Below are 22,347 nucleotides of genomic sequence, written 5' to 3'. Positions count from 1 at the left end.
TGGCCACTGGCACCGAGCAGGGCGTACTTTGCTGGCCGTGCAGAAACTCCAGCGTGGACGGCCTGCTCCGGACAGCGCCAGGCCCCCACGCTGCCCTGCCGAGGCCTCCCTCTCTCCGGCGGCAAGATGCACAGCTGAAGAATGTGTTTTAATGAGCATGAACGTGAAATCCTTCCGCCCCTGAGCGCCACGGGAGGAGGAAGCGAGCCCAACAGGCGGCGGCATACTTGTGGCCCCGCGTAATCGGTGCTGCCCCCCGCGAGGCGGGCCCCCCATTCATTCCGGGCAGCGTCTGGGTGGGGGCTCACCCGGGGGTCCCAGCCCAGCACAGCCCTGGGGACGGGCAGCCACAGCAGCTGCTTGCCTCTGTCAGTGACAGGCGCGAGTGTGGCCGACACGGATTACGGCCCCAGCGCCAGCTGTCGCCGGGCCTCGTAAAAATGACTCACGCGCCTCCAGCCTGGGAACCGGGAGCCTGTTTTAAAAACCAACGTCTTCGTTTGAGGTCCTTGTAGATGGGCGCATAGTCGTGAGAGACAGCACGGAAAGATGCCACAGACATCTTTGTCCACCAGTGACAACGCGCCACAGAGCTTGGGGTGCCGTGCCACCCAGGGTCCCGACGTGGGTTCCGACTCTCTACCCCCACTGCGCACACGCTCGCGTTCAGTCCGGCACAACGTCCTCCCGGGGCACCGCACGCCTGGGGACCCGACGCTGTTTTCCAAGAGGAGAGTCTCACTTCCGACTCTCCGGGGCGAGAAGACACGATGGCACGGTGTGAGGCCGTTAGCGGGGCAGAGGGCGGGGGGCTCGGGGTCGGCACACGGGAGCGACGCGGACGGAGCCCCCGTGAGGGCGGCCACTCACCTCCGTGATGATGAAGAAATCGTCCCCGGGCTCCCCCTGGACCACAATCTTCTCTCCGTCCTCAAACTGCACAGGCTCCAAGGCGTCAGCCACGGTCAGGCACTCCCACTTCTCCAGCGACTCTAGAGTGGGCGACAAGGGGACCGTGACTGTGGCCTCGCCCCTGCCCTGCACCCGAGCGCTCGCTCAGCCAAGTGCCGCGGATCGGCAGCGAGGGACCCGGGGCGCGTCTGTGCGCTGGGAGGGCCTGGGCGCCGCAGCACTAAGTCGGGCCCGTGGGGGGCCCCGGCCAGCGCGCCCGCCGAGCACTGAGGCCACGATGCGGTTTGACGCGAGCCTGCTCGGAACCACCACCGGCTGGGAAGACGCTTCGTCACCGCTCAGCTGCGAGGCTCGGCATGGCTCGCCTTCCGTTATTTCAGGTCAACACACTTAATTCCAACTCACGCTTCTCGGCACAGCTTTGCAAGCTCCGTGTCCCCTGCCGCCCCTCCCCACACCTCCCCTTCCTGGTCACTGTCCATCCCTAGCCCCCAGGAAGGGAAAAAACACCCAATACGCCCCATAAGCTCCTTCTGTAAGAAAATAACGACTGCCTGATTAACTATTTCTTTCTCGGCAGAAGAAACCTCCCCGGCCTAGACTCCTCAGATGCTGCTTAAGTGGGTCAGCGCCTAAAAATACAAAGCAAAGCATTTATTTTAGAACTAGGTTAGGAGCGGGATTTCTCCACTTTGAGACGCCTGCCAGTGCTTCTCGTAGCAAAGGACTGGCTTTCGGGGAGCCGTCAGTGCACGCGCCCCACCAGCCCGCCTGGAAAGGTCTGCAAGGCCGGAGGGGCCGCTGGGGAGTCAGAAGCCGGGCATTCCCACGCAGCCCCGCACATCCACCGCCGGGGACCGGACAGAGCAGTGGCCTCAGAGTGGCACGAGGGGTGCTCGTCGCAGGTGGGTGCGGGCAGGCCGGCCGGCCGGCCAACATGGAGGTCTTGCCCGTGGGTTCCGAGCGAGAGCCACGAGTCACGCTGCTGGGGGGACATCTGTCCCCGTGTGTCTCTTCAGCAGGTTTCTCTTGTTACACCTGAAATGTGACGCTCCGAGGCCTGAACGTCGACTCGTGAAGCTGCGTCCCGTCAGAATATGCCAGGAGACAGCGGTTTCTGGGCCCCGATTACTGAACGGGCTCTTCTCTGAGGCAACTCCGGAAACAAGCCCCGGGAGTGGTTCTTCTGCTGTGCACAGCCCGACCCTCCAGGCAGCACGGTCCCTTTCCCGAGTGGGACGGTCAACACTGCACCCACACAGAATGCAAACAGAGGCAGGCGTCCCTCCGCTGTCACAGACGTCCTGCAGCCGGAGACCGAGAGCCAGCAGGCGTGTGGCCTGCAAGCAGGACACAGGGAGGCCGGGGTGGCTTCTGTGCTCACACCCCCCGGGGTTCCGCCATGTTCAGTGCCCCCCAGGGGCCGACTCCTATGTCCGTGCGCAGAAACCAGAACCCCCGGGCCCCGGGCGCACCGTGGCCGCCCACGCTCCTTCCTGCCGGGAGCGGGCTGCCGAGACCAAGGCCCCCCCACCTTCCAATGCCGGAGGGCTCCGTGCAGCTGGGTGACTGAGGGCCAAGGGGTCAGTCTTGGGGTCGCTCTGCCCGACGGCCACAGAGAAGCGCTAGCTGGCAGTGGGTTCATCGGGGGGAACAAAGCTTCTGCGTGCAGCTGAGCAGAGCACTGAGGGCGCCTGGCACACAGTAAGAGCAGGAGGGATCGGAAGGCGACCCGGGCGCTTGGGCTCCGAGGGAACGGGAGACGGTGAGGGACCAGGGGGCCCCAGGCCCGGGGATTTCTCGTGGGGCTAAAACACCCCTCCTCCCAGCCTCCGTGAGACCCCGAGGACCCGCCCTCGAGGCTGCCGAGTCTCGTGTCGCCGAGTGCGACACTGACCCATCAGCACAGCACCCCTTCGTACGACGCGCCCAGACCAGGCACCTGCAGAGACGGGCTCATGGGCACAGGGCCTCCCCCGGGGGCGACAAGAAGGTTCTGGAACCAGGGAGTGGGGGTGGGGGCACAACCCTGAGTGCAGACGCCCCGAAGGGAAAAACTCTGGGACAGTGGATGCACTGCTACCACAGGAGCACGAGGAAAACGAGACCCTTCTCTGTTCGTTTCGCGGGACCTCAGAGGGTGTGGGGTCGCGCCGTGGCAGGCGCCCCAACCCCGGGGTCAGACGTCCTGCGGCGCCCTCCCTGGCAGGCCTACTCGATTGTTTTTGCTTAAGTCACTCAGATTCGCTACAAATAACTCAAGAAACGGAACGAAGCGTAAAGAATGTGAAAAAGTGCCGAATGCCACCCTACGTCACATCGCCTGGCCAAGTGCCTCTCCAGTCGTAGATCCAGACGGGAGGGTGGACAGAAGACGGTCACGGATGCTTTTACAAACACGACCACCAGACGCTTCCAACGTAAAGTCTTAAAGTTTACTCTGCCTGAATTTAACACCAGGCAAAGAAACCAAGAGTCTCTGTTTCCCTGTCTCTTTCGCGGTAAGACACTTTCTTTTCCCAAACATTCCCCTAAAAGAGATCACGAAAAACACTGACTCAGTGGTCAGGTTTCACACACATTGATGCAGATGGAACGCCCACTTTTTGGGTCCAAAGGGGTAGAAAACAGGCCATTTCAATTTTTCTTGATGTTTATTCATTTTTGAGACAGAGACAGAGCACAAGCAGGGGAGGGGCAGAGAGAGAGGGAGACACAGAATCCGAAACAGGCTCCAGGCTCTGCACTGTCAGCACTGAGCCTCATGTGGGGCTCGAACTCACGGACCGCGAGATCATGACCTGAGCTGAAGTCGGATGCTTAACCGACTGAGCCATGCAGGCGCCCCAAAAACGGGCCATTTCATGTGGGTCGACTTGACACCCTGAACTGCAGGCAGGCTCCGTGTCGCGGGAACAGGTGGCCCCACCTGGCCTCCCTCCCGTGTTGGTTTTCGCTCCCCGGTGTGGGCTGAGAAGGAGCGGACACACCCATCTCATCCAGGGTCTTCTGAGCCTGCCTCCGGGGCGCTGGCCCTCCTGCTCTGGGCGCCTGGGGCCTGGCGGGGGCTGCCTCGTGCCCTGCCTCGATCGATCAAATGCCTCCGTGTGGCTCTGCCCTTCCTCCGCCCGCAGCAGCTACACCCCCCGGGCGCTCTCCTGGGCTCGGTGATGTGCCCTCCCCGGGGACCTGCTCCGCGCGCGATCTCGTCCATCCGTCATTTGGAAAAAAAGTTATCGAGACAGTAGCGCACGTGACGTAACCCAGCAACATCCGTCCTGCGCAAAATTACGCGAAGGTTTTGTCACGATTGCTTCAGATCCGTTTGTTAAGGCTTTAAAATTTTTAGTTTGTTATTAGGGAAGCGTGGTTGACCGTAGCCATCACTGATAAAACGCCAGTGCCCTGCGCAGGGCGCCCAACCTGACTTCCGCCTCCCTCCCCGCGGCTATGACGTCCCAGGACCCAGCAAGATGGCTTCGCAGGCCCTGCTGAGCCGGGACCGTCTGCTGCTTTCTGCCTGCCCGTAGCTCTGGTCACTCGCTTGACTGCCCTCCACCCCAGAGGACGTGGCAGGCCTCACGTCGTCTCCACCGCCTGGATGCCAAACACCGCGGTCTCTCTCTGCGCCCTCATGAGAGACTCCCAAAAGCCGTAGGGCAGGGGGCACCGCTGTGCCTGCTCCTCCCGCGACCCTGCGGACCTCCGAGGCTTGGCCGGAACGCATCTCTCCAGCTCTTCCCTCTTCAGGCCGCTGCTCTCTGGGCGGACGTGTGTCCTAGACGAACCCTGTCCTGGATTTGATTTGTTTCTGTGGCCGTGCTCTCTTCCTAACTGGGTTCCTTCCGTGTGTGGCTGGCTCTCAGCTTTTCTTGGTACTTCCGGCACCTATCCCAGTCCCAGTCTGTTCGGCCGCGGTGGCCTTTCCCCCGACGCGTCCACGCTTGGTGCAGGGGGTGCGGGTGGGGCTTCCTCCTGACCTGCCCCCCAGTCCTCCGCTGGAAGGGCAGGCGGCGGGCACCCCCCACCCTTGTCTCTGCAGCCTGGACAGCGGGCCCCGGGCAGAGGGGAGCCCAGCTGGGAGCCAGGGCTGCTCCGGTGCCGGGTCAGGCCGGCGTCCCTACGGGCTCACACCGCGCAGGGAGGGGAGTGCCCCGATCCTGTAACCTCATCCGCGAGCCTCAGCCCCAGTGCCGGACTCACACGCAGTGGGTTTTGTTTGCTTCTTTTCCTTCCTTGCCCCAGCACGCTCTTCCCCATCCTCACCCAGAAGGCCATGGGGACTGCTGCTGGACAACGGTTTCCAGAGGTTCCCGGAGGCTCGGCACTCAGCTGTCCCTCGCCCTCCCAAGCGGGGCCCCACCCGTGGGCTAGCGCTGCCCTGCGTACTTGCATTTCAATTGATTAAAATGGGACAAAATTAAAATTCGGTTCCTCGGGCACACCAGCCACAGGTCAAGTGCTCAACGCGGAAAGGACCGTCACCACGGCTGAAGGTTCTCCGTGACGGGATCGGCCGGCTGCAAACGGTGGCCCCTGTGTATGTCACAGCTACTCCAAAACACTGAAGACTCTTGCTGGTGAGAGTTCTGTTGACAGTGCTGGAAATCAACTGAAATGCAGCCAACGTGTTTATCAGACCACAGGGCGAGAAAGGGCAGTGAGTGCACCAGGGGAAACCCGCTTGGGAAAAAAGAACAAATCAGGCCCGGGAATGCTCGACACCGGGGACCACGTTTACTAGAACACGAAATGGGTCTCGAAACTGACGGATACGGAGGAAGGGCTGGCGGGGACACCGAAAGCAGAGGGACGGACAGGCGGAGCACGCAGGACGAGGGCACAGACGGCCCAGGAGAGGATGACCGCGCCCGGCGGATCAGACACAGAGCTCTCGGTGCACGTGGACAGACACACGCACGCGCACGTGTGAGTGTGGCTGTGTGTGCACACGTGTGTGAACGTGCCTGGGTGAGTATACGCACATGCACGTGTGCAACTGTACTTCGCGGGTGCATACGCGTGGGAGCGTGCGTGCGAGCATGCCCGCGTGGGTGCATACGTGTGAGCCATGCCTGTGAGGGTTCACACGTATGCCTGTCCCAAACCCACACGTCACCCAGAGGGCTGAACCTTCCAGGCACACGGGGAACATGGAAATGGCTGGACCCAGCAGGCAGGACTCAGATGAGACCGGAGGAAGCTACCGGCACAGGCTCGCGCGCGGCGTGGGGGCCACTGACCCAGGATGGAGACCTTGCTGAGAAACTCCTCGTACATCTTGCGTTTTCTCAGGGTGCTGCCCTGTTCCAGAGAAAGGAGAAGACAGAAAAGAAGGTGGGTCTTTGTGCCTGAATCATGTTGACATTTCCAAATTTCCCCAAATGACTCTGAACTCTTAACAGGAAACCCTTTGACCATTCCATGTCCCGCAAGCCCCTCAAAGACCCCAGCCGGCACCTCCTCCAGGCAGCTGCGCCTCCCCTGGCCGCCGACAGTGACCTCATCCAGCCCGGGCCAGTGACGGGTCCACACGACGAGCACCCAGCCAACCAGAATCCTGCACTGGGGTTTCTACGTGCTCAAGGCAGATGTCCCCAAGACGGGATTGCAAGGGGTACTGTCTGAGCCGGGCTCACTGCACCCCCACCCTTCCCCCCAACACACACACACACACACCCACACCTGGAGAGGCTCTGGGGCTGGCGGCAGAACTGAGTGTGTGATACGCTAAGGAGGGAGTAGCTGACGTGGGTCAAGTCCCCGGGCTGGTCGTGCCTGAACCTGGGGCCTGGTGAGAAGGGCCAATGAGTTGCTTCTTTCCCAACCAAGTGCTGGCTGAACAAGATAAAACCAGCAGACAGGGCCCTGTCAACCTCCGCGTGAATCAGAAATGAAAATCCACTCCAAAAAGTAGAGCCTGAACGCGAATTGGAAAAGGGCACCCACTTGCTCAAGCACGCACCCCAAGTGAAGGAGGCGGCGGCCCAGCCTTCCAGCAGCCAGCACCAGCCCGGCAGGTAGAGAGCAGTCTGGACTCTATCCCCTTGGCCTGCTGCCCACGGCCTTTGCACAGTGTACGCACTCCACAACTGGACATGGCTGCGCCACCACTAAGTCCTGTGAAGCACTGCACATTCAGAAAACGGGGACATGCTCTCCACCGGCAGAGCAGCAAGCCTGGTCTGGTTAAATTCAAACGGCCTCCTCCATCACCTGGGACGCGGAAAGGATGGGTCGGCCACAGACCCGACACCTGGTACGGAGAGAGGAGGGAGGAGGACAGCGACGGTGAGAATGTGCTCGGGCCCGGGCAGCAGCAGAAACCCAAAACGCTCAGGCCCACCTCAACCTCGCGAGAGTCCCGTGAGACAAGGGCACGGTTACCCTCATCCCCAGACGAGGAAGCAGGCTCGAGGGGCAAGCAAATGCCTAGACTGGGATCACAGGAGCAGGAATGAAACCCGGGCTGGGTCCTACACATCCCACAGCTTGGTGACGATGGTGGTGATGGTGGCGAAGGTGATGGTGATGATGGTGGGGTGGACAGTGACGATGGCGGGGGGAGCAGTGATGACCTTTGCCAAGTACGGTGGTGGAGGGTGGAGGGCTGATGGGGCGGATCGGGAGAGTCCCGTTCCACATCCACATCACCCGTAACCTCCCATGCTCTTAGACCAGTCTCACCACCTCGGGGCCTCAGTTTCCCCAACAGGAGAGCGGTCGGTCAGCACCACGTTCTCCGTGTCTTCGACCTGGGCTTCTCCCTACCTTCCTCCAAACTGCCCACATCCTCACCTCAGCCCAGAAGGCTCCTCGTCTGCTTCCCACTGAGACGCAGAGGGAGAGCCATCAGCCCCAGAATGACCCCCCGCCCCCGCCCCACCATCAGAGATGGGGCTGGAACCTCTGCAAACAGGCCCTCGCAGCTGCCCAGACGCCTGATCTGGGAAGAGGTGAGCTCAGCTCAGACGTCCCCAGTGCTGCTAAGACCAGCGCCTCGAAGGATCAGCTCTCTCCGTGACCCTGGGGTCGCCACCAGTCTCCACTCTACAGGGAGGTGTGCAGGCCAGGGAGAGGTCGTAACCTGCCTGTGGCCACTAAGAGGTGTGGTCGGGGTCAAAGCAGGACGTCGATGTACAATTGGTGTTCATGCCACAGAGATGGAGACATGCTGGGCATCGTCCCCCTGCAGAGGGCACCCACTGCGTGCGGTCCTGGACCGCGGGACTCTGGGCATCACCCCTCCCCTGAAGCGCCAGGCCGCCCGGTGGCTGAGCAGAGCCGGGACCATCCAGCCCTCAGCCTCCGAAGTCAGGGGGTCACCACTACACCCACAGCCTCCTGAGGCTCAACCCAAAGAAATGCTGAGAACGTTCTAGAGCATAAGGTCGTTTTCGGACAGGCCCTCTTCAGGTAGGGGTGGGGGGTGCTCAGTGCCCACAGAAAGGGCTGGAAACTGGGGGACCGGTGGCCCTCCCCCCACAGGGCCTGACATCTTAAGACAGAGGCAGCCCAGGCTGACACCAGGAGGGCCTGTCCCCAGCGCACGGAGTGCGCTCAGGAGCCGTGGGTAAGTACAGAGCTCTGCCACCGCCTGGTCGGTGCACTGGAGGCCCGGCCTTACCATACTGCAGTGAGAACCTCACGGTGCCTGACACAGGGCACAGGGACCGATGGCAGGCGAGGGCAGCGTTGGGAGGCCGCTCCAAGAGGCCAGCACAGGGAGTCCACTGGGGCGGACACCCCTTGTCTCGTGGCCACACAGACACGGGACGCATAGGAGAAGGTGGGAGACTTGGGCGAGCCAGGATGGGAAGGGCGGTGCTGAGCGTGGGAGGCGCTGGGGGCAGGGGACAGGGCAGGCCCCAGGCAGGCCAACGGAGGCTGCGGTGTGCACCTTTCCCCAGCTCAGGGCGTCCAGGACTTGGGAGCTGCACGCACACGTGACACAGGAGGGGCATCCGGACAGCCCTGGGTCTGATCGCCGCCCCCCCCCCCCCCCGCCCCCGACTAGGCATGCGGGCAAACATTCCCACTTCCGGCTTGTTTCCTCAGCTGCACAAGTCCCGCCCCAGAGGGTCCCGTGAAGGTTACGGGAGCCCAGGCCTCCCCAGCACCACAGAGGCTGCAAGGCCCAAGTTCAGAATCCACACAGAGGCCCACGGTCATCCCCGGGGCCATCCATCCGGCCAGGCCCCAACAGGGCCAGGGGACCCAGCCAGCCGTCCACCTCCCTGCCAGACAACACAGCACTGAAGGGGCTTCTGCCAGGCCGCGGCTGGTGGCCAAGGCGAGGACGCAGAGCCAGGCGGCCCGTGGCAGAGCCCAGGGCGTTTCCAACACCGTGGCCGCCATTGTGGCCGGTGTGGGTGCTCAGCCCGGGCCACCTGACGTCCTCGCCGGCCTCGTTGTGGAAAACACATTTCTTCTGAAAAACCACCGATGGTTCCCACAGCCCTCCCAGCAAGAATGCCACCCAGTGGAAGACAGGCCCGACTCTGCCCAGGGACCTCGGACACTAAAGGCCAGCGTGGCTGGGTCCAGCCGTCTCCTGCTGCAGGACAGCTCACGGGAGGAGACTGGCCGCAGCGGCCGACCGAGGCGCCCCCGCCTTGGGGTGGCTTCCCGCTGTGATGGAGACTCTGGGTGAGGGTGGGTGGGAGCCCCGGGGCCTGTTCACAGCTGAGTGGGAGGCAGCTCTGAGAGTCTGCAGCACCCCTCGGTGCAGGAGAGGCTGGCGTGGGACTCCGCTTCCCGGGTGCACGGTGGCCCAAGGAGATTCTCCGCGTTCTCCACGCAGGGGGAGCAGCCGGCAGACCAGGACGTCCCCTCGCTGCAGATGGGGGGACAGAGCCTGGCCCGGCTCAGTGGTGGTGGCCGGGCGGGCTGGCCTTGCCGAGCTCTGTCCGTGCCTCCGCACCACACGGAGCAGCAGAGGGAAGGGAAGGGACGTTCACGGGAACTTTCCAGATCAGACGTCCTGAATCCCTGGGGACACCACTGGCACACCACCCCCCCCTCGCCCCATGGCGTGTCCCAGCTCGTCGCTAAGCGGATGCACAATGGCGGGGCCACTCTGCATGATGGGTGCCTCCAAATCTGTCCAGACCCAGGACGGACGCTAAAACGGATGCCCTCCGGCAGGACACTCCCTTCCGAGGTGGCCGGCACTTGCCATGTTCCTTCCCCAGACTCGGAGGCTCTGCGGACTCGCAGCACAGCTGTGGCTATTCTTAGCACACGGGGCTTCAGAATGAAGACAGAGGAAGCGCCAGCTGCCTGGGTGGTTTGAGAACTTCCCTGAATACAAGGTTCCAGCCACAAAAATCCCACAGCCCAGAAAGACTCAGCACTGACGATGGCGAGAAACAGTGGCTTATGCAACACGGGCCAGGTGTGTGCGGAGGGGCAGAGGCTTCTGGGTCCGCTCCCAAGCCTGCCCGGGCCGGGAGGGGGCGGGGGGGGGGGGGGGGGGTCAGGGCACCCCCCCCACCCCCACCGGGCAGCCGGCCTCTCCCAGGAAACCAGGCGCCGGCAGGTGGAGGACAGGAGCAGAGAGCACGGGCTGGGCTCCGGGACGCAGGGACGTGCAGCTTTCTCCCAGCGTATCCGGGGCTCTACATCTCCCGTACGCGGTGGGCGCTCCGTCGATGCTTGCTGAGTGCACGGAGGGCACTTCCTCACACGCACGGAGCCCGATCAGACCATGACCCCCCCCGACGGCACTGAACCCTCCCCGCGTCATGCAGACCCGGTGTTACAGCGGGACCAGGACAGGTCGGGGCGTGGGTGTTCCCAGGATGAGGGGCAGTCTGGGCCGGGCCCTAACCCCAGGCTCCCATCTGACTGAGGCCTGGGGCTTCTCGAAACTGCCTGTGCATCGAACCCAGGCCTCCCCCAGAGCGTCCCCAGGTCACAGCCCCCACCCCACGCCATCACCAGAAGCTGCACCGTCCCCAGGGACACAGCCTAGCCCTGCAGGGCACGTGGGGGACACCAAAGGTCTCCAGGCTGGGGGCTGGTCTCCCTCACCCTCCCAGGGTCAGGATGTTTCCATGCCCCCCAGGACGGCCCCCCGTCCATTGTGGAAGCCGCTCTGGGGGCCCCCCTGCACACTCGGGTGGGAGCTGAGGGCTCTGTGGGGGTGGTGAGCCCACGGACCATATCGCCCGCGGGATCCCTACGTCCCCATCCACGGTGGTAACCCCGCTGCTCCCTCTGTCCACGCAAGCCCGGGCACTCCTCTCCTGGATATGCTGGTTCCTGCTCAGATACGTCTGCTCAAACGCCACCTCATCACGGGAGGGGGGCTTGGGGCCTTTCTAGAAAACAGCAGCCCCTCCGCGCCTCCCAGTCACCTCCACCCCATTCTCAGCTTTATCTTTCTCCAAGGAACTGTCATCACCTGAGGTGTGTGTTTGTCCCCTGACTCCCCCACTAGCACGAGGGAAGCTTCCCAAGGCCGGGTGCAGCACCCGTGGTATTCCCGGGTGGGTCTCAGCACCACGAACATGTGTGCAGGACGGGCACTGAGTGGGCACAGGCAGGGCCTCCCCAGCTCCCAGATCACCTCTGGGAGCCCCCTGTGCATCTGCCATGCCCCTGATGGTACAACAGGGGACCCGTGCCCACCCTGCACCAGCCAAGAGTGGATGTGGCTACACACGAGAGAGAGAGAGAGAGAGAGAGAGAGAGGCAAAAACGCCTGAGGGTTGATCCCTGCGTGAGGATGTCTGGGGCCAATCAGTCTGGTCCCGCTGTGCCGGGGCCACCACAGAGCCAGGCGCCTGGATCTCTTTGCTCTATCCCCTTGGTGAATGGGTTTCTAGTCTCAGTCACCTCGTGATCCAGGGTGGCAGCGAGAGCTCCAGCCATCACGACCCCATTCCAAACAGCTAAAAAGAGACAGGGAAGGAAGGCAAAGGAGCCTCCCGAGCTACCTGCTTGCCTTTTAAGAAGTTTCCAGAATCTCTCCCACACTTTCCACCCACCCCACTGGCCCTTATCTATCACCCTCCCTTGGATAAAGCTAGGGTTCCCGACAGATGTTTGGCTGCGGGTGTGCCGGGTGCCGCTCACCATGAGGATGCGCCGGTAGCTATCCCGGTCAATGCCCCAGAGCTTGAGGTCCGTCTTGGCTTTCACGGTCGCTGCCCTGGGGGTGCCGTAGATGAGCGCCAGCTCCCCAAAGCTGCCCCCTTCGCTGATGCTCGTCACCCACTCTCCATTCACGTATACCTTCAGGGGACAGAGAGAGAAATGTCAGAGATGTCCCAGGGGACACGTGGGGTCTCGCCGGCGCGTCCCACACCGGGAGCCCTCCTGCACGCCCACCAGAGGGGACCCGGCAAGGACCTCGCCTGCCCGGGCACGGCCTGGACCTCTGACAGCTTTGCTGCCCGTCGCACTCCCGGCCCCGCAAAGAGCCCTGGCTGGGCGGGGGCGATGGCACCTTCTGAGTCCTGGCCCCAGTTCTTGGCGAGACAGGCTGGAGATGAAGGGGAAAGTACCGCCCAGGGCTCCTGGTCCGAGCAGAGCCCTGCCTGCGTCCCTGGCCGGCCTTCGATTCGGTTCCTCATCCGCCTTAGGTGGGCCTTGGGGCCTGTCTCCCCAGCCGCACACTCAGGGCTTCCTCAGGGCACCCCTGCGGACGCCCTCCGGGTCTCTGCCCGGCGCCCCCACCTCCAACCAGCACGCGGGCCCGGCCTGGCCCGGAAGGAGCCATGTTGGCAGGGCCTGCCCTGCCCGGGACAGCACCAGGCTCCCTGGGCCTGCGTTCAGTGGAGACGCTGCTGGGGCACCGACGAGACGAGGCTGTGCTGAGAAGGGCCCTTTCAGCCCGCGTGCGTACTTGGCACAGTGCTCCCACTATGACCGACCCTGCACGTTCCGGACCGCACAAGAATGGCGAGATTGTTCATTATGTGGTGCTGATCTGGTTCCTATAAACTGACACAACACGGGCATTATCCCCCAGCATGTCAATGAGCTTTAAGAACAGCTCCCATTGGCAAAATGGGTGCACGTCGGGAAAGAATGGATTGCGGTGAATCACGGGCGTGTTTCTTGCCGGAATCAACGACTCATTATCTGCCCTACGACTGACACACAGAAGCACGTGCCTGCAAGGAGACGCCATGCAGGTGAGAACCCCGCGTTCCGTGCGAGCAAGGGTCAGGGGAGACCTGGCCGACCCAGAGGGGTGGGCGTGGCCCGAGGCACAGTGAGGCCCAGGAGCAGAGGCTCGGCACTCGCTTCCCACAGAGAAGTCTGGGCAGCGGGGCCCCTGGGGGAAGAGACGCCAGGGTCCACACAACGAGGCCCTCGAGGAACGAGAACAGTGTCCCGTCCTTCCCACGAGGCAGGGAACAGGCCGCCTTGCTCTGCCACGGACGTGCAGGGATGCAGGAGTTTTCAGGATGCAGGGACATCCTCCAGAACGTGCACCCCTGGTTTTCTCAAAGGGGACCCGGGGCCCATGGAGAGGGGGCAGTGACCACCTATCGGTGTTCCCGGTGACCCAAGCACAGCCGGGCCAGCCCTCCCCGCACTGGGCTTCCTTGAGGTGAAGTCCTGGCCACGGAAGCGTGACTCCCCCAGCAGCCACGTGCATGGACCCCAGCTGCATAGCTCCAGGACGCCCCAGACGTCCCCAGGTCCCCTCCAGCAACCACAGCCCCTCGGGAAGCAATCAGGGGCACGTGCCTCTGCCCTCGCCGTGCGCTACGGGGCCCAGCTGGCTGCTTGGCACAGCCGTGGAGCGGGCACCCATCCTGCAGGACACAGATGGTTCCTGTGACTCCTCCAGGGGGAATGTCGGGCTCGGGTCGTGGGTCGGAGGTCGGGAGACTTTGCTGACAGTCTGGGGAGGTGGGTGGGCCTGTCTCTTGTGTCTCTTGTGCCTTAGGGGGCACAGAAGCCACCTGCCTCCATCGGCTGCCGGCAGGGCCAGCCCGCCCAACAGACAAAAGAGCACAGGGACCCAGGGGACAGAGAATGGGGCTCAGCAGAGCCATCCAGGCGTCCCTGGACCCCGGTTTCCTGAGGCACATCCCCAAAGGCAGGGCAGGACTAAGGGGACCCCCTTCCCTGCCCAGAGCCCAGGCCTGGGAGAGCTCCCTGTGAGACGTCAGAGAAAACCATTGTGCGGAGCCACAGAGGGCCCAGGACCACACTGCAGGCCGGCCACAGAGCACAAAGAGGCCATCCTTCTCGGGACACTGGCCTCTGTCACGGCGACCGGCACAGCGCCGGGCCCCACCCCAGCTGGCACGCAAACGGGCTACTTCTTGCTTTGTTTCACTTTTTGTTTCTTCTTTTAGAAGAAAAATGGTGGGAGGCCCCACTGGGCTGCATGCACGGTCCCACCACTGACAGTGCCTTCTCCAGCTGAACCCGGAGCCCCCACCCGGCCGTGTGTCCACCACCCCGGTGTGGACTGAGCGCCCCTCTGTGCCCTGCGCGTTCTAACTGCTGGCGGTCAGCAGGGGAAGGCAGTGGGTTCCTGTCCACAGGACTCACCCACCGGCCGGGAGAAAGGCTGCAGGCAAATAATCACACAAACGCACATTCGTCGTGACACGTGCTCCGGGCGTGAAGAGAGCGTTCAGAACGACCACGGCAGTGACTGTCTGCAGCGAGCTCTCTGTGAAGGGGAACTTGAGCCAGGCCTGAGCGTCCGGCTCAACGAGCAAAGACTTGGGAGAAGGGCGGCTGAAGCCCAGGACAGGATGTGCAAAGTCCCTGGGGCCACAAAGGAATGGACACTAGATGCGGCATGACCAAGCGGGGACAGACGCCACGGGGGCAGGAGCAGGGGGTCAGGGAGGGAAGGGCTGCAATGTTGTTCTAGAAGCAAAAGGCAGCCACAGAAGGTTCCGGAACCTCATCTGGTTTACACTGTGACACTCCCTCTGCTGGGGAGTGGAGAACAGTGTGGGGCTGCCCGAGGGGAGAGAGGGAGGGGTGGGGAGGCCACTCAACAGGTGGCTGTGATGTGGCCCAAGCTGGACAGCCTGCTTCCGCTCCACGGAGGGGTACAGACGGTGATCGGACGGGGCGCGCGCGGGGGGGGGGGGGGGGGGGGGGCACAGGGTCCTGCTCACGAGAGCCCGGGGCAGGGGCGCCCGTGCGTGGAGGGGAATGAGCATCGCCTGCCTGGCTGTGCCCCCCGCCTCGCCCTGCCATCCGCCCTCCCGACCCAGGCATCTCGGTGCAACGCTCTACCGCCCAGAGAGCAGAAACCATCTGGGAGGTGGAGACAGAGCGCGTCTGGCGGGAGGGGTGCCCACAGCCCCGCCCGCTTTCTCACGCCGCCTGGGGCCGGCCTGGCGCGGCCCGCGTGCCCCGCTGTTGTTTTCCTTCACAGACGGCAAGGACAAGCTAATGGCCCGTCTCCTCCCGCCTCCCAGGCCCTCACGGGAGCGCCCGGAGTCGGCCCCCGCGTCCAGGTCACTCAGCCGGTTGCCCACAGGAGCCCTGGGGCAGGGCACACTCCGCGGCTCTCCCTACCAGGCCTGGGCCGTCTCTAGCCCCGAAGCCGGATGCCCACGGGGCGGCCTGGCTGGCTGCCGCTCACAGCGCGCCCCGAGCACGGGCGTTGATGCTCCCGTCCGCGGCACCCGGGCCACGCGGGTTCAGTTTCCACTCGGGTGGAGAGCCGGCCGGCCCCCTCCAGAGGAGCCCCAAATCTGTCATGGCACACGGGCCTCCTCCTGCCCCCTCCCCACACAGACCACACTAGGCGCCCACAGAGCAGGATTTCGCCAGGACCCCGGAGCGCCCCTCCTAAACGTGGAGCACGGCCACCACCACACTGGGGCGGGTCGGCTCACCGTCCCCCAGTCCCAGAGGACAGGCATTACCCACAGAGTCCGAAGCAGCCCCCGACCACAGCGGGCCCCAGATGTGCTCTGTGGACGAAATGGCTTGGAAGGCCCCAAATGCAGCAGAGAAATATCAGTGTCAGCTCTAGGCCGTGGCCACAGCACATAGTAAATGACTGATTAACAGGGACAACCTGAGGACAGGGACTAGAAGAGACACTCACACCTCGTTCATAGCGGCATGATCCACGACAACCAAGAGGTGGGGGAGCCACCCCGTGTCCCCTGACGTGACCAGACAGACACAGCGCGATCCATCCACACAACCCACTATCTATCACTCAGCTTCACGAAGGAAGGAAACTAAGACCCTGCCTCAACGCGGACAAACCTCAAGGACGTGATGCTGAGTGACGCAAGCCAGACACAGAAGGACACGCACCGGGACCGACTCCCTCGAGGTCCCGGGGTCGTCAGACTCACGGACACGGGAGGACACGCACTGGGACCCACTCCCTAGAGGTCCCGGGGTCGTCAGTCTCACGGACACAGAGGAGACGGTGGGGCCGGGGCTGGAGGAGCAGGTGGGGGTCGGTCCGGAAACTGGTTAAGATGGCAAATTTCACGTTGTGTGTATTTTACCAACTTTAAAAAAACAGAGCACCAGGCAAACGCTGAATAACAAGTGACCATGCCCCGGGGTGCCCTGTCGGGGGCGGTGGGGGGGACGCAGCTCAGAGGCCTCCCCTGGAGGCTGGGAACCGGAGGGAACCGGGCGGGGCAGGAGCCTGGGGGTGGGGGTGGGGGCGGTCCCGGCACAAAGAGGGTCCGAAAATAACGAAAGCCTCCCAGGATTAGGGAGGAGCCAGGCCTCAGACAGAACTACGTTCCTGAGCCCTAAAATCGGCAGTGGAGTATCCTTTTAAGTAGAAATGCTATGTTCCACGAATAAAACAAATTGGGAGATATTTTTAAACTTAGAAAAATGGATTACAGCTCTTGGCAACACATGCTGTGGTGTCTCTCGAAAACCATAATTGAAGCCGAACCTGGTGTTTTGGGCACTGGCCACCTGGCCATCCCCCCAGGGCGCCGCTGGGCCCAGGGCAGCATCCACGCCGCAGAACGGGAAGGTGTTCAGGGTGCCGAGCCCAGCCAGGAAGAGGGCCCGGAGGGGCAGGGGTCGCCCTCGGGGCTTCCAGACTTAGTGGGCCCCCCTCCCCTCATGAGGCCGCACAGCCAGGCTCGGCGACCCCGGGGCCGGGTCAGCCAGGCCAGGCCGCTCCCCTGTGTCCTGGAGGGCGGCTCACAGAAATGGGCACGTTCAGCATGGTGCCAGGGCCACAGAGAATCTGTGTGATTCCACGCCGGGAGCGTGGTGGCAGTAATCACGATACCCCGTGCCCCATACCGCACCCCGGCCAGCTGACATCCCAGATTCCTGACTGAGTCCTTTTGATTCCCTCACATGTGGCTTTCAACCACACTGCTGTGCTGCCCAGTGGGTCCCACATCACAGAATGGCGCCCGCCCAGCTGGGGACCCGAAGGGCCTGACAGAGGGACCCCTACAAGGCACTGCCTGGCCCAAACCAGAGACTCTGTCCGGACGCGGGCATCCACCCACAGTGCCCAGACATCCTGCTCCAGGAGCCTGAGTGCGGTGGGCACCTTAAAGACACCTTTGTACCTGAACTTCTAAGGCCGGAGGCGGACCCCGCCCAGACAACATATTTGGGGAACCAGCTTGCAAGAAGGTGACCTCACTTCTTCCCTCCCCAAACCGCCTCCGCGGGTCCCTGGCCTAAAGAAAAGCCAGCTATGACCCCTGGCGCGTCATGGGGAGGCTGGGGACTGCCTGTCGGCCCCTACCCCACCCCAAGGGGCCCTGGGGCCGGACTCTGTGACCTCCCCTGGGGGTGTGGAGGGTCCCTGTCAGGAAGGGCAGGCCAAGCCAGCCGATTCTCAGCTGCCTCTTCCCCGTCACATGCCACTTACGAAGGGGCCGGGGTCAGTGGAAGGAGACGCTATCCTGTGGGACCTGAGGGCACTCGGACAGACGTAACGGTGGGTGTGAGGAGGGAACAGCCCACGCTAAGACGCTGAGCGTCAGAGGCACCATCATCCGGGATGGCAGGGCCCACGAGCTGTTTAGGGGACCCTGTGTCAGGGGGCAGGTCCTGGTGGGCACCCGTCTCTCACACCTTCAAGTGCTTCCTGCCAGGTGCGCTCCCTGCATCAGAGCTGGGGGTGGAGAGCTGGGCGGGGGGGTTCTTCGTGGTGCAGGTGCGGGCAGGAGGGGGCAGGGATGGGGTCTGCCCAGGGCAGTGGCCACAGTGGCCCAGAGAGAGCAGATTAGCGGGGTTTGGCGGGGGAGTGTGGAAAGAGGGACCACATCCACAGAGCCTCCTCCTGACCCCACAACGGGCTGTGCGAGGCCACATCAGGAGGACGGCTCCCTTTGGTCTGTGAGCTCTGTGTCCTTCGAGGACGTGGACACAGTGGTCAGTACAAGGCCTCGGCTCTCAGGCCCAAGCCTGGGGGGTGTCTGACCATCTGCTGCCTTCCCACACGGGCCAGGAAGGAGCATCTCACGAGACCCTGCTGGGGGCCCTCCAGGCTCCTGAAGAGAAATGCAAGAACTCTGGAAGAAGGTCCCCCGCGTCCCACACCCGCTCACCCCAGCAGCACCCCGGGTGTGCCCAGAAGTCCCAGGGTTTGCTCTCGTTGCTGCCTGGGCCCTGGTGGCACGACTCGAGTCAGCCCTTTGAAGACGTCTCCAGATTGAACTAGAAGATTCACGAACCCCAGTGAACACAGAAGAGGAAAGAACATCCCAGGGGAGGAGAAGCAGGAGCCAAGATCTGGGTCTGGGCCGGGCTCCCTGTGTGGCAGGGAAGGTCCTGGGTCATCAGCGCAGCAGCCCAAGAGAGGAGCTGGGTGCGCCTCTGCCTGGACTAAGGGGCAGCCGGGCTTGGGTGGGCGGGGGCTTGAGGATGCATAGGAGTTTGTGAGGAACAGCAGAAACAGGAACCGATGGAAAAGAGGAAAGACCCAGAGGTAAGGCACTTGCTCACTGCTGTGCAGACCCTGAGGGCAGGGGCCACGTGCCCCCAAGTGCGTTCTCAGCACACAGCAGGGCTCCGGAAACGTCTGACCAAAAATGCGAGCAAGGTGAGGAGAGGCTGGGGGCGGGGGGGGGGGGAGCTCCTGACTGAGAACAGGGTCGAGGAGCCGGGCGGGGGAGGCAGGGGCCCCTCGCGGGCAGGGAGCGCGGTGCAGGGGGAGGCATGGAGACACCGAGCACCCCAGCCCTGCTGTGTGACCTGGCCATGGGGGTGTAACCACGAGCTGAGCTGAGTCACAGGAAGGAGGCTGCTCAGCCACAGAGAACCATGGGGCCAGGTGTGCATGCGGAGGAGGGACGTCCCAGGGAGGCCAATGGAGAAGCGGGAGCAAGAGGGGCAGCAGGGGTCCTGGCAGAGGCTGCACAGCACCAGCAGGCCCCAGGAAGCGAGAGGGCACCACTAGGGGCAAGGGGGCAGGCCCCAAGAAGCGGGACCCCAGGAAGCGGGACCCCAGGAAGCAAGAGGGCACCGCTGGTGGGGGGCCAGGCCCCATGAAGCGGGACCCCAGGAAGCGGGACCCCAGGAAGCAAGAGGGCACCGCTCGGGGGGGCAGGCCCCAAGAAGTGGGACCCCAGGAAGCAAGAGGGCACTGCTGGGGGGCGGTGCGGGCCCCAAGAAGCGGGACCCCAGGACACAAGACAGAGCCGCTGCGGGGGGCGCGGGCCCGTTGTCTGGTCACATAAGGGACTTGGGCCTGAGTCAGAGAGAAGCCCATTCGAAGGCTTTCCTGGAGACGCTGTCCGCCAGGCCCCGTGTGGACGGCAGCCTGGGGACCCAGGGAGGGACGGATGCCCTCAGCACTTGAGTGGGGGCGGGGGGGGGGGTGGCTGCAGGGGTGTGTCTGTGCCACGCCCAACAGGTCCACAATGGGTGGGGAGCTCCCTTAGCCCCAGACCAGCAAGGTGGACGGAGGAAGGTGAGCAGGAACAGGAGGAAGGCTGTCCAGGGCCTTGGGGTCTGTAAACACTCGGCTGCCTGCCCGCTTTGCGAAGCACTGGGGACCCTGGGGACCACACCCTCTTACTCGCGCAACGCTCAGGTGCATTACACCGGCCTTCGGATGAAACGCGCTCCTGGGCTGACCGGACCGCAGACCAGGCAGGGAAGAGATACTCACGTCCACTTCTCCTTGGTCGATCACGTAGAAGTTATCTCCTTCGTCCCCTGTAAGGAGAGAAACACGCTGTGCACACCGCGAAGGGCACCAGGGGCCACGCTTCCATCCCCCCGGAAGCTGGACCTGCCCCAGCTTCACAGAGGCCAAGGTCCCTGGGTCTCGCCGGGTATGTCTTCTTTGTTAAATAAAACTCGTACGCACGACACGAGGGTTGACCCACAGGGGCACGCTCCCCTCGCGCGGCCCCCCATGCTCCGTGTGTGGTGGGGCCCCCGTGGTCCCCGCCTGGCCCGTCTCAGGGTCCAGCTTCGCTGGTGGAACGTTACGGAGACGTGGGGTTGGCGTGCAGAGACCCGTGACGTTTCTCGCGGGCGGGCGGGCCTTGTGCTCACGGGAAGCCCATGGCCCGGCGCCCCGGCTCAGGGAAGCAGGAAACATACCTTGCTGGATGACGGTCTCCCCGGCGATGTGCGTGACGGGGAACATGGCATCGAATATGTCGCTGCAAGAGAACACGCACGGCATGTGGGGGCTGCGGCAGCGCGGGGCACAGACCCCCCCCCCACCCCTCACCTCACGCGGAGCAACCAGCTCCGGTCACCCGGGGAAACGGAAAAATCTGCCTTCGGAGGAAATCATGACCCTTCGTGGCCCTGCCGTCCGGGTGACAGCTCCCAACCTCCAGACCATGTCCGTGCCGGGATCCACGGGGTTCTCGGTCTGGGTCTCCACAGAAACGGAATCACCCCGCACGCATTGCGTCAGACACAAAAACAAGCTAACGGCAGACCCTGGCTGTTCCTCGCGTCAGGAAACGTGTGTCCGCCCGGACACGTCCTGTGGGCCTGCTTTCTGCACACTTCCCTCGAGGGGCGTCCCGAGATCCCCGAGGCAGGAACCAGGGCCTCTACGCGACCTGGCCGGCCACCGGAGCCCGACCTGCGGGCCGTGCCAAAGGGCGGCCTGGCCGTTAAGTTTCCTAAATGTGGCTGTCGGATGGACCGAACGGGCAGGACACAGGCGGGGGGGAGGTGGAGCGTGGGACCCTCATCTCCGCGGGACTGCATCCAGAATGCACTGTCAGAGGTCAGCCTCGCTCCCCAAATGCGATGGCCACGCCCAGGGGACCGCGCCCACCCACCCACAGGGTCCCGAAGGAGAATCGGGCAGCTGGGGCCCCTGTGTGGTCAGGGCACACGGCAGGGCTCAGGGGGGGCCTGCCTCCTCTCCCCCTGCTGAACGGGAAACCTTCGCCCGACTGGTCAGGTGGAGTGAACCTCAGAGGAACTCGCGGGAGTTGGACACGACCCCCCAGGGGCCAGCGCGAAACCAGAGATCCCAACAGCCTTGTGCTCCGCTGTCTCTAGGATCCAGGAAACGTTAAAGGGTCTGGTCAGTTGTCCAAACTGCATTGCTTCAAAACCACAGCATCAGGGATGTCAAAGTGAGCAGATGTTGAAGAAACGATTCTACACTTCCTGCCTCGTTTTTTAAAAAATTCTCGACGGTAATGGTAAAACATTTTCCCAAATGCCATGAGTAATCAAGCCAACCCCGGGACCCGTCACCACCCAGCCGGGGCAGGTGCTTGGGACAGCGGTCAAGCCCCAGGGCAGGGCCGCAACCCACCGCCCACCCCACACGCGGCCTGGACTTCTATTCCACGCAGACGAGCCCATGGAAAAGCCTGTCTCGATTTGGTGCCTTTGTCGTTCACACAGAAGTAACGGCTGTAACTCGAGTTTTTGTCCTGTGCTTCGTGACGTGTGTCCAGATGGAGAATCCCCTAGTGGCCGTCCTGCCGAGGCCAGGCCAGCGCCCCGCTGACCACACAGGCGCCTCCCCAGGTACAGAAGCAGCAGATGACTCCCAATCTGTGAACAGCGAGGCCGGAGAGCCCAGCCCCATGCACCAAAAAGGGCCGCCCTCCCCCTTTTCCCTCAGAAGAAGCTAACGCCCCCAGAGCCCCCCAGCCCGTCACCAAGGCTGGAACACAGGCCGTGTGTGGGACGGACGCCGAGAGGCCCCCCTCCTTCCCCACCTCTGCGTCCTCTCAAACAAGACCCAATCCTTCCTGCCTCTTAGCACTTAATGGCATTAAAAGACTCTGATGAAAAGAGAAACGGTTTTCTATTCTAATCTGTAAGTGACCTCTGGAAACCTTTACTGAAGCTGTCGCCTGCATCTCAGCGTCTGACACCAGGTCCTGCCGCGGCCCCCGCCAGGCTCCGGAACTGGGCTTGGCAACTCCTGGGTCGGGGCCTGAGCCAGGCCCGGGGACACAGCCCTCGCGGCCGTGGAGACACAGAAACGTGAAGAGGTTACAGCCCTCACTCCCCAAGGACGCTGGCCAGGTGCCCTCC

General features: G+C 63.4%; 1 protein-coding gene across 4 annotated transcripts in view; it reads right to left on the bottom strand.

Annotated features, from left to right (window-relative positions):
- The window catches only part of PRKAR1B (protein kinase cAMP-dependent type I regulatory subunit beta), a 113,830-nt gene that overhangs the window by 12,692 nt on the left and 78,791 nt on the right, over window positions 1-22,347 (bottom strand). For all 4 annotated transcript variants that reach the window (XM_053213609.1, XM_053213610.1, XM_053213608.1 and 1 more), the window contains 5 exons: window positions 20,425-20,486; window positions 19,985-20,031; window positions 11,995-12,153; window positions 6,156-6,216; window positions 871-992 (listed from right to left, as the gene is read on the bottom strand). In XM_053213609.1, coding sequence (XP_053069584.1) covers window positions 871-992; window positions 6,156-6,216; window positions 11,995-12,153; window positions 19,985-20,031; window positions 20,425-20,486 — 451 coding nt within the window. The remainder of the gene's footprint in view (window positions 1-870; window positions 993-6,155; window positions 6,217-11,994; window positions 12,154-19,984; window positions 20,032-20,424; window positions 20,487-22,347) is intronic.

Source organism: Acinonyx jubatus, chromosome E3 (genome assembly GCF_027475565.1).
Source record: "Acinonyx jubatus isolate Ajub_Pintada_27869175 chromosome E3, VMU_Ajub_asm_v1.0, whole genome shotgun sequence".
In the NCBI taxonomy this organism is placed as follows: Eukaryota; Metazoa; Chordata; class Mammalia; order Carnivora; family Felidae; genus Acinonyx; species Acinonyx jubatus.
Note: the sequence above shows the minus strand (reverse complement) of the source record. Positions and strands in the feature narration are given on the sequence as shown.